Here is a 12,080-nt window from a genome sequence, read left to right on the forward strand (position 1 = left end):
ATAATGCATTGGGCATGACACTAAAAACCTTTTTCATTTTTCAAGGAATGTGTCATCGAAAACCTTCACTTAACATTACGGGTCGGCCGGAAATGAAGAACTAGCGGTCCGACTTTCTGTCGGGTAGTGGGATGCCGCACATTTCGTTTGAGGATGTGTGCGTACACATATCATATACGAAGTATTTCACTCATTTTGCTTTGAAACATGCTATTTTTTTCTGGGCCCCAATCACTGTTTGACAGCAGGAATTTATTGCACTCAACATGTTTTATTCTTTCAGCACGGGGTCATCCACCCATACTTTTAGTTTGATTTCACACCCTGTAACACTTTTATCTTTTGAACCAATGATCCATTTGCTAATCCTGGATTCATGGCATTTAAATCTTTAAAACAAGATCAATTTTGAACATCGTTAAAACAAGTTCAAATTCAAATGTTGATACAATTATGAAACTTACATGATACTTCCTTCATCCACACATATAGGGCCTAAGGGCATCTCCAACGGCAACCCACAAATTTCCTCCCGCATCCATCCATGGACAGGGGGGCCAGTCCACAGATACGGATGCAGGAGGCCGCCATCCAACCATAGCCACATACATCCGGCCTCCCTTTTTTTGAGTCCGCACGATCAAACAGCCGCATACAAAGGATACAGACGTTCAAATAGCCGCACGCAGCAGTAGTTCAAATTTAAAAATGTTCAAATATTACATCCTAACATTGTTTTCCCCTTTAACTGCCCACTGATGCTCAACCAAATATTCCTTCAGCTGCTCGCACTGTTCAAGATATCTTCCAACATTTCGATAAATAGGTCGATTTGTTGCTTACCGGTGTCTGGCCAATAAGATAAATTGGTCGACAAATCAGCTGATATGACGATAAATTTGTCGATATGCCAATAAACTGACTGATTTACCCCTTATCTTGGGTCGACAGATAAGTTCCCGATAAGCGATATCCCCAACATTGTCTGCTCGTGAGTTGGTCGATGCCGAATTTGTTGATACATTTGAATAAACTCTTCAAATGTGGTCTGATTCTTGTCTGAAGTTGGATAGGATCACCCATGTTCTTAAATTCTAGAGCTGCGGCCGCATCATCACCCTCATCCTCGACAATTATGTTGGGCACGATGAGATAACATGTCGCCACCTCTCACAAGGTCTCCGGATCCCATTGTTTAGAAGGTTCACGAACAACTGCAAAACGGGCATGCAGAACTCCAAATGCCCTCTCGACATCCTTTCTACCTACTTCTTGTCTTTGGGCAAAGTGAGCCTTTTTCTGGCAAACTGGGTTAGAGATGGTGCTGACAAAGGCAGCCCACAGAGGATAGGTACCATTAACCAGATAGTAGCCCATGTTGTACTCATATTCATTAACAGTATAGTGGCAAGGAGGAGCTTTTCCTTCAGTCAACCTCACAAACAACGGTGATTGCTGCAGCACATTGTTGTCATTGTGAGACCCTCGCATGACAAAGAAAGCGTGTGAAATCCAAAGATCATGTGATGCAACTGCTTCAAGAATGATGGTGGGCTTCTTAACATGACCCTGATATTGCCCTTGTAAAGCCTTTGGGCAGTTCTTCCATTTCCAATGCATGTCAAGGGATCCAAGCAAACATGGCCACCCTCTTGCTTCTAAGATTGCCAAGAGCCTCTCGGTGTCTGCCACAATTGGTTCTCTTAGGTACTGAGGTATGAACACCTCAACCACGGCAGTTGCAAACCTGACCATGGCATCTCCGCATGTGCTCTCAGACATGTGTAGGTACTCGTCCCACGAATCAACAGTTGTGCCATATGCGAGCATCTGGAGTGCGGCCATGTACTTCTGGTAACCATAGAAGCCAATCATTCCCATGGCGTCCTTCTTCAGGGTGAAGTAGTATTATAGGACCAGACGCCATGCTACAAACGATCGAAAGTAGTCTTGCACATTCAAAAACATCAGCAAAAATGGTCAGCGAAGAGTGCATCTGGGGTAAAGTAGTCAGCCATCAGTGTCAAATGGTCGCACGCCCTATTGCAGTTGAGCACTCGATGACCCTTGATCGAGCCCTTGGAATTGAGAACATGTTCCTCCACACGCTCCGCGTCTTCAAGGACCGCCTACATCACCGCCATCTCAGTGAAGTACTCCTCCTCGTCCGACGAGCCATCGGACAACTCAACATAGTGCTCGTATATGTACTCCAAATCAAAATCCATTGCTAGAAAGAAGAAGAGGAAATGCTTTTAGCTCCAGTGATTCATCGAACTGTTGCGGGCATGATGAGTATAGCAATAGCGAATGGTATCTCAGGGAGTGGTCATAGGACAAGGGTTGAACGATGATGAAGGAGAAGCGGGGTGGATCCCTGCTCGAGCACTAGAGGTGACGCTGACGTAGAGTTTCGACAGGGGTGTGACATGGCGACCAGGGTGGTGGAGCGGCAGCGAAGGCAAGAGAGAAAGTACAAAGAAGAGAAAATGGGGAGGATGGAGGCGCGGGGTCCGGAAGGGTTTTGGGTGGGCCAGGGGTGTCGGAGTCCTACACGTCTGGTGTCCGGACTCCCGCAAAGCGCCCCCACTTTTGTCTTCGATTTGCGGGAGAAAACGCGCCCGGACCGTGCCACAGACCGATACAGGCCCGCGTTGGATGGCTTCCGCGGTCTGGACAACACGGTCAGGACGTATGCGGGTGGCTTGCGGGTCCGTCTTGGAGATGCCCTAATATGTCTTTCGAGGTAGCCTTTGACCAATAGTAAAATTATTTATATATGAGATGTATGATATAAAAATTATATCATCACAAACTCATTTCACATACAATTTGAGGATATGCTTTGTGTGACATGCATGTCATATAATATTGTGCTAACCCATAGTATATGCAGGATCCTATATATATAGATGGAGGAAGTATACCAGATGGTACATTAATGAAACCGGAGTGAACCAGTAGTGAAAACATGCAAAACAAAACATAATTAAACTTACATCAAATCAGAGATGAAACATTAATGATTTATAGAATGAAACAATGACGAAAACATGAAAAAGATAATGCAGGAAAAAAATAATGAAAACATGTAAAGTAGTTGTGCCACAAAAACGGAATCGTATAGGAAAATATGAAAATAACACCCTTAGAACTCAGCTATACCATGAAAGATAACTTAATAAAATTATATGAAAACTTATTTCAAGACTCCAAAAATAAAAACGAAAGCCGAATAAATTATTAACGATATTTGAAATGAATAAGCAATGAAAACATAATTTGAATTTGAAAAAAAATCAATTGTCTCCAAAATTGATATTGTTTTGCAAATTTAAATATCATCATGAGTACTAATATCTGAACGGTTTATCAACGGATATTTTGTTCAGAAGATATAATTGATACAAATTATTTAATCACACTGAAAGCATGAGTGGGTGAGATGTAAGGCTGGTTATAGTGAGGGTAACATAAGTAGTATCATGTACTTGGGACTCGTAAACATGCTTATGTGGCAGACAATTAAAGAAGAGAGAGATGGTTATAATAACATAGATAGATATCGTAACATAATAAATGTGGTGCTACTATGTGTCATGCATGACAATAAATGAGACCATCTATGATACTATGCACTATAGAAGTAGTGACATAGACTAGTACACCCTCTGTAAACTAATATAAGAGCGTTTAGAATACTAAAGTACTGATCTAAACACTCTTATATTAGTTTACAGAGGGAGTAACATATGCATGTTACTAGTCTAAGTTACTTCCCACTATGATCAGCCTAATACTACTTTTATTACTTCAAACATACTGTACCAGTTAGGCTAGTTGTAATGAGGAGAATCATATATAATATCATGCATATGATACTAGTGTATGATATTATCTCTCTAATGCATGATATCATATATTTAGTACTCCCTCCGTTTTTTATTACTCTGCGCCTAAGTTTTTGCAGTTTTTTCCTAAATGCTCTGCGGGATAGCCATTTCTCCCGGTTCCTTCCAATTCTGCCCCTGATTCTCAGCTTCCCATGTAACTAAAGCATTAACTGCTAACCAATCCGTTGCATGCAGCAGCAGCGACTAGCCAATCCCTTGCATGTGTGGAGCCATCCCAAGCAATTAGTGCCGCAGTTAGCGTGCATGCAAAGCTGACGAGCGGAACAAGCCAATCCGTTCATGCCCTTATTTGTAGCGTGTCAGTTTCCAATACACACAATTAACAACAAAGCAGGGGCAAACCAGTCCAAAAAATTCTCACCAGAGCCCTCCTTGATATCCGGGATTGCACTTAGGCGCAGACAAAATAAAAACGAAGGGAGTATCATGTAGTACTGTATTTATTGTCATGCATGACACAAAGTAACATAGCATTTATTATGATACGGTATCATAATATGATACTCCATCATCTCTTTCTTCATTTAATGCTATGACACATCATCAAAGTTGCCTAGTTGACATGCATGATACTATGATACTACCATTATGACCAGCCTTAGGCTGGTTACAATGGGGAGTATCATACATATGATACTAGTTTATGATACTATTATCCCTAATGAGGAGTATGTTGGTATCATAGAGGACTATATTTATTGTCATGCATGACACAAAGTAGCACATCATTTAATATAATAGGTATCATGATATGATACTCAAGCCTCTCTTTCTTCGTTTAATTCTATACCACCTCATCAAAATTGCTTAGTTGGCATGCATGATACTATCTATGATACTTTTATTACGGGCAGCTTAGTCACTCTGTCGTGAGGCCTCCTCGCTACCTGTGCCACATATTACAGAGACGAGTGAAAAAAAGCAATACATGCGCGGCGTCCTACTACTCCCTCCTTTCCAGTTTATAAGGCTCAATTCAAAAATCTCACCAACCAAAATAGTTGATGAGTGGTGAAATATTTTTTTGTAGTTTCCAAAAGCACCCAATTAGTGCTTTTATTTTCCTTAAAAAATTATGTTTACGAATGCATTAATTGCAATGCACGCATAAAGTGCATGCATTGATCAGTTTTCTCTTAATACTTGCATGCAATGATTTAATGCACCTTGAAGTCTGAACATGTGATGGAAAACAATCAAATTAAGCCTTATAAAATAAAAAAACTAAATTTTTTAAATAAGCCTTGTAAACCGCTAAGGATGGAGTAGAAAAATTACTCTCGTCGGCCGGGCAATAGAAAAGATGCTACGCGTCGCCGCAGATTCCTCCGCGCGCACGTTGGCGGCTGACACGAGAACCAGATTCACCGCACCGCGCGCTCTGCTCACTGCTCACTCCAAACAAACATCGTCTGCGGCCTAGCCGCCTAGGCAACGACAGCGCGACGAGAGCCACACACTCGTCACTTCGTCAGTCGTCACGGAGATGGCCGCCGCCGCCGCCGCGGATGAGCCGTGCCGCTGCCACATTGTGGCGGTGCCGTTCCCCGGGAGGGGCCACGTCAACGCCATGATGAACCTGTCCCGCCTCCTCGCCGCGCGCGGCGCCGCGGTCACCTTCGTCGTCACCGAGGAGTGGCTCGGCCTGCTCCGCTCCTCCTCCTCCTCCGCCCCGCCGCCGCCCGGCGTCCGCCTGCGCGCCATCCCCAACGTCATCCCCTCCGAGCACGGCCGCGCCGCCGACCACGCGGGCTTCCTCGACGCCGTCGCCACCGAGATGGAGGCGCCCTTCGAGCTCCTGCTCGACCGCCTCCGGGAGGAGGAGGGGGAGGTCGCGGCGCTCGTGGCGGACACCTACGTGCCCTGGGTCGTGGGCGTCGGCAACCGGAGGGGCGTCCCGGTCTGCTCGCTCTTCCCCATGCCCGCCTCCTTCTTCTCCGCCTACTACCACTTTGACTCCCTCCCGCCGCGCCTCGCCGACGAGCACGCCCCGGCCGCCGGCGCCGCTACAGGTCAGGTTCCTCTTCCAATACGTGCTGCTTCCAAGCATTTCTGATAGGCTGATACCACTCCCGACTGCTGAACCACTAGCACTACTGATTATTTCACTCAATTTATTTGTTGTTGCATCTATCACGTGTTGGATTTCAAGACGCTACCATCTTATGTACTCCCTCCTTTCCGTTTTATACAGATCAATTCAATAATCTCACCATCCAAGATAGATGATAAGTGCTGGAATAATTTTTGTAGTTTGCAAAAGTACTCAATTAGTGCACTCGTTTTCCTCAAAAAGTTGTCTTTACCAATGCATTAATTGCAATGCATGCATGTTTGGCCAATAAATGACAAAGAAGCTTTACATACTCCCTCCGTCATGGTTTAGAAGGCACAGTTGAATTTGCGTGTGTTTCCACAATAGACAAGGTTTAGGGCACATTGCATTTATTTCTAGTAGCTAATTAGTACTCCGATATACTATTTCTATATGCATGCATAGTGTGAATGCTATTTTTTAGCCCATCCCACAACCAATAGATAATCACCTAGGTTCCAGAGAATTTCCAAGCGCGCCTTTTAAACCGTGACGGAGGGAGTACATTGGTGTGTTTTGTCATAATCCTTGCATGCAAAGAGTTAATGCACATTGAAATCTGAACATGTGATGAGAAGTAGTAGAAATGAGACTTATAAAACTGAAAAACTGAAATTTTGAGATGAGCCCTATAAACCGGAAGGGAGGTAGTACATATTCATGTTTATGCATGAGGGTACTACTCTCTCCGTCTCAAAACAGAATTTTGGGACGGAGGGAGTAGTACGTGGTAACTCTGCCAAAATATATATATCCTGCAGAATGCCGACATACACGGATGCTCTCAATATTTCGCTGATTCAAGTATCATTGTTTGACTGCTCCATTATTTATGTGCACATCCCCACGTAGTTTCAAGTGTTACGATGCCGGCAGCTGCATGTGCAAAGGACCAAGTGACCCGGAGCATGGTCAATAAACATTGCCAAACATGAAAATGACTAATTAATCACATGTAACTTCAAAGTGGGCATGTCTATTTGTTTGTGGCACATGCTATTACTGGGAGAAAACTCACCGAATTGACGGTCTAAATGCAGTTTTGTTATGGATAGTCCAAATAGCCAGAACTGAGCCATAGATCAAGCTTTTTTTTTTTAGATTAGCCATAGATCAAGCTTGAGAAATTGGTGTCGCATATGAGTATTGTTTTAACTGCACCACATGGTTCTCATTTCGGGTGATTTTATTTTTTTATAGTCATTGTTATAGTGGATATAGTTTGTTCATTTCAGTAATAGACATGGCAGCTTGCAGCATTGCTCAGTCATCCTTTCTTTTCTGCAGATAAATCTGATGAGAGACTTGAGCACTATATCTCAGGCTTTGCTTCAAGTTCAGTGACCTTATCTGATCTGGAGCCCCTAATTCACAACAAGACAACAGTAAACCATGTCCTAGCAGCTGTCTCTAGCATCAAGAACGCGCAATGCCTCCTATTCACCACTATGCACGAGCTCGAGGCCGGTGTCATCAACTCCCTAAGATCAGCACTCCCATGTCCAGTTCTCCCAGTTGGGCCCTGCATTCCCTACATGACACTACAAGACCAGCATTCCAAGTCCAATGGAGAAGTTGCCACCAGTCCAGGAGACTGCTTCACCTGGCTAGACTCTCAACCTGTGAACTCGGTGCTATATGTCTCCCTCGGCAGCTTCCTCTCTGTGTCAGCCTCCCAGCTTGATGAGATAGCATTAGGCCTTGCATCAAGCGGTGTCAGGTTCTTATGGATTCTTCGCGAAAAGTCTTCCCGGGTGCGAGAACTTGTTGGTGACACCGACAGGGGCATGATAATGGCATGGTGTGATCAGTTGAAGGTTTTATGCCATCCTTCTGTTGGGGGCTTTCTGACACATTGTGGAATGAACTCGACACTTGAAGCTGTCTTTGCTGGCGTGCCTATGCTTGCTCTACCACTGTTCTTTGATCAACCGATTGATGGTCGTCTGATTGTTGAAGACTGGAAGGTTGGACTGGCCCTGCGCGAATGGGCCGATAAGGATGGCCTGATTGGGAGTCAGGACATTGCAAGGGCTGTTAAGAGGCTCATGGCCTGTGATGAGTCCGATACCAAGGCGATAAGGAGGCGTGCCCTTGAGTGGAAAGAGGTCTGTGGCAGAGCTGTTGAAGAGGGTGGATCTTCGTATGATAATCTCAGTTCATTGATGCAGATGGTATGCGAGTCACGATGTGCTGAACTCGATCAGCAATGTTCCAAAACTGATGCTTGAAATGCATCATCTATTCAAATGTTGTCTGAGTGTAGTTTTGATGGGAGAGCTACGGTTTCTGGCAGAGCTGTCAAAGGATCTCAATTCATTGTCCTGAACTCACTCAGCCATTTGGTTTCATTGTTCTTGTATCTTCCATTCATTGTCCTGAACTCAATGAGCCATTTGGTTTCATTATTCTAAGACTACTTGTGCAAATAAGGTTCAGAATATGAAGGTGCAAATATGTGTTAAAAATAAGCTGGTGTTAAAAATAAGGAGGAAATTCAGAAGGACAGAGAGTCGAAAAAAAGAGCAGTGTTTTTTATTGCACAGTTGTAAAGTGTTGCCTGTGAGAAGAAAAATTAATGTGCAGAAACGCCTTTTTATCAGCAATTGCAGTGCGGCTAGTTCAAATTATGAAGTGCAAATTTCAAACTATGGTTCAGATTTTGAAATTATGATGAACACTGCAACTGTGGTTCAGATTTTGAATAACAGATAGATATCTCACACACCACATTTTTAGGAGGAAATTCAGAAGGACAGAGACATCAAAGATTATTCAAATAATTGAATAGCTGTCGTAGATAGCATCCAGAAAACATATATATACACCAAGACCAAGGTGTATTTTTCTCACACAAGTCCTAATATAATAGTTTGTCAACAAGTCAGATAATATGCCTGACTTGCAACCAAACAACTGTTATTCAAACCCTTCTTGCACGCACTCTTCTAAAAGCAAGAAACGAATAACAACCAACACGGCGAAATGTCAGACAATCCTTCCATCGCACTCCCAAATCCAAACCCAAAGCAACAAACACGCGGGCAGCTCATTTGCACAGGTCGGTCGCAGGCGGGCGCAGGGCGACTCCTCCGAGCTTCTCGCTCGAGTACTTCTTGTAGACGACCTTCAGCTTGCTGTCAGGCGCGGTGGAGTGCGAGGCCACCAGGATCTTGGCAGCGTCCCTGAAACCAATCATCACACAAAAGCATTGTCTCTGTCAGTGCGTGCCCCTGAATGATATTCAGGCTACAATAGGGATTCAGTAGTGTGCACATGCTTATAGCTTACATCAGCTGCGCTTCAGTGAAGCCAGTGTGGTGCTTCAGAGTGTCGGTCCACAGAGGGGTCTTCTTGAGGGTGAGCCTGGCGGCGTAGACAGCAGCGGCGGCGACCATGGAGGGCTTGGACTGCACCAGCCCGTATTGCAGCAGCGCCAGCTCCGCGAAGAAGAAGACGGTGTTCTCCATCTGCACACACATCCAGGAGAAGAGAGACAAGAGAAACATCAGCACACAGACTCGCTGATCTGAAGAATTTGTATGCTGTGTCTGTATGTAAATGTAAAGTTCTTTTACCTCCTTGTCGTTCTTATGATCGGAGGAGCACGCGGCCTTGGCGAAACGCACCAGAAAGACGTAGGGCGTGGGCACCGTCAGGTTCCACTCCAGCCTGTTCAGGATGGCCTTCTCCATCTTCAGAATCTGCTCCCGGGTGTATGCGCTGTCGGAGATCAAGATGAAATCATTCACCTGCAAGCACAGCCAGCAATCAGAAACGTGGACTCGATGAATGAATGAACATCTGGTAAGCAGAGGGATTCTTCAGCCTACCTCTGGAGCCCAGATTTCTTCGTACTTGCAGGCGATGAGCAGGGCGGAGACGCCCACCAGCTGCAGCTCCCGCCGGAGCACGGACTGCAGCGAGAGGTACATGTCGATGATATACACCGTGAGATACAGCGACTCGGGCATCAGGTCGAACTTCTGGTGGACTTCCAGGATCCAGTCGATGAGGATGCCCCTCATCTTGGCGTTGATCTCCACCTGAGAGTCCATGTAATCACTGGCGAGGCACTCATTCTGTCAACAGAGAGAGCAGGGAAACAACACCTTCAGATTCAGAGACCAGGCAGGCAAGGCAGGAGATCACAATGCTTTTGCACACTCTAGTACTTCTACTGCCTAAGGGAGTACATGTTTTTACCTCAGCGACTTTGTAGAATTTGTAGATATCCTCGATGTAGTCGACGACGGCGAGCTGGTTGTCGCCGTCAAGCTTGTCGATGTCCTGGATCGCTGGCTCTTCGGTGATTCCGGCTGCAAACTGGCATTGCAATGGTGGATCAGAATCAGAATCAGATCAGGCTCCTTGCACAGGTCTAGGAAGCAAAGTGTTTGACTGTCGACGGATGAACGCGCGTACCTTGGAGCGCGCCGAGAGCACGTGGCTGAGGGTGGTGACCACCTTCTTCCTCGAGTACTTGCGGACGGAGCTGACGCTGCCGGCCTCCGACTTGGTCACGTCGGAGTCGGAGCTGATCTCGATCACGTGCTCCGGTGGAGGAGGGGCGGGCTTGACATGATGAGCCCTCCTCACCGCAGGCCTCGCCGCCGGGTTCTGCAGCAACCAAAGCCAGGCGACGCTCCGATCAGCACCGAGACCAGATACGATTCAAATCAGGATGAGGGAGGAGGGCATGCGCGCGCGCGTACCTTGGCCTTCTCCTGGGCGTTCTTGAGGAGCTGGGCGCCGAAGTTCCTCGTGACGGGGCGGTTCACCGGCTCATGGGGCTGCGGCTTCCTGTTTCTAAGAACGCAACGTAAGCAGGAGTTCCATAGGAAGAAGAAGAAGAGGAAATCGTACTGGAACGGATAGATTTGTTGCTTACCCTTCGGCCGCGCGGGCGTTGACGACGTTGGCGATGTCGCCCAGTGGGGCGCGCCGGTTGTTGGCCTCGAAGTTGCCGATGTCGCCCAGGGCGCGGCGGGTGTTCTTGGGATCGGGCCTGCCGGCCATGGCCGCCTTCTGCTGCTTGCCCATGGCGGGGACACCGCCACCACCACCACCTAAAGCTGCAGGGCAGAAACAAGAAGAAGTCAGATCCGTCGGGAGGAGGTGGATCAAATCAAGCCACATCAAATCGCCATCAGAGTCGAATCTTGCGTCTGAAGCTGCTCTAGCGGCAATCAATTCAGACCAAAAACGAGGATTGGAATCTTGAGCAATTAATCGCAGAGAAAGCCACGGATCGGAAGCTTGAAGCACAACCTTGCTAAGAAATCAAACAAAAACGCATCAAGAATTCACCCCAACCAGACAGGGAGTCAGGGCCGAAACGAACACCCCCAAGAAACTCATCTTCCCCCCCAAGAACCCCATCTTTTCCCCCAAGAACCCATCTTTTCCCGAGACCAGAACAAGAACCAGGAACCAGCGAAGGATCCACCCAGGGGGAACCACGCCAAAGGAAGAAGAAGAAGAAGACGAGAGAGGGAGGGCAGGATCCCGTCGGCGCACGCACCTCTGTTCTGCTGCTGAGCGGCAGCGACGTTGTTCTGCGCGCGAGCGGCCATCGCGTCCCCCTCCTCGCCCTGGCCAAAGATCCCGGACAGCACCGAGGAGAAGAAGCGCGCAACCCGCGAGCCCTCTTCCCCGCCGGCGAGCGCAGCCACGGTGGGTTACGGCGAGCTCTACGGCGACCCTTCGACTCTTCTCGCCTCGCCTAGGTATGAATCGACCTTTGCCTCGCGCTTTCGTGCCGTGGGTGGATCAATCGATGGCGTGATGGGGGGGTTCTTGGAGGGATTGGGGGTCTGGGTTCCGGAGGAGGGGAGGGGAGATATAGGACGAGGACGGGGAAGGTCCTGTCGGGGTGGGCGGCGGCGTGGGCCTCTGCGCGGAGCGGGGGGGGAGGGGGAGGAGCGGCTGGCTCCCTCCAACGGTCGGTAAGGGCTCGGATCGCAACGGTCGGGGCGCGGGATCGGACGGCCGGGATTGAACGGGGGCACTAGCCGTTGGGTGGCTGGGTTCCGAGCTGTAAAGGGGCGCGAGTTGTGTAGGACACGTAA

At 47.3% G+C, this 12,080-nt stretch overlaps 2 protein-coding genes across 3 annotated transcripts; one reads left to right on the top strand and one right to left on the bottom strand.

The window, feature by feature from the left end:
* The first annotated feature begins 5,261 nt into the window (after positions 1-5,261).
* LOC123062340 (UDP-glycosyltransferase 87A2) lies at positions 5,262-8,438 on the top strand. Its single transcript, XM_044485804.1, has 2 exons — positions 5,262-5,926; positions 7,297-8,438. Exons 1-2 carry the CDS (start codon positions 5,401-5,403, stop codon positions 8,238-8,240), a joined length of 1,470 nt encoding a protein of 489 aa, XP_044341739.1. The 5' UTR covers positions 5,262-5,400; the 3' UTR covers positions 8,241-8,438.
* Positions 8,439-8,780: 342 nt separating this feature from the next.
* On the bottom strand, positions 8,781-11,838 carry LOC123062341 (cyclin-B1-1). Of its 2 annotated transcripts, none has more exons than XM_044485806.1 (9): positions 11,534-11,838; positions 10,901-11,084; positions 10,725-10,812; positions 10,435-10,629; positions 10,216-10,335; positions 9,843-10,091; positions 9,588-9,761; positions 9,301-9,479; positions 8,781-9,194 (listed from the first exon to the last, which is right to left on the bottom strand). In XM_044485806.1, exons 1-9 carry the CDS (start codon positions 11,583-11,585, stop codon positions 9,059-9,061), a joined length of 1,377 nt encoding a protein of 458 aa, XP_044341741.1. In that variant the 5' UTR covers positions 11,586-11,838; the 3' UTR covers positions 8,781-9,058. The 2 variants fall into 2 exon arrangements, with proteins under 2 accessions (XP_044341741.1, XP_044341740.1); XM_044485805.1 differs by having other exon boundaries at positions 10,725-10,818.
* Between the last annotated feature and the right edge of the window lie 242 nt (positions 11,839-12,080).

The sequence above is a fragment of the Triticum aestivum genome, chromosome 3A (assembly GCF_018294505.1).
Source record: "Triticum aestivum cultivar Chinese Spring chromosome 3A, IWGSC CS RefSeq v2.1, whole genome shotgun sequence".
Lineage (NCBI taxonomy): Eukaryota > Viridiplantae > Streptophyta > Magnoliopsida > Poales > Poaceae > Triticum > Triticum aestivum.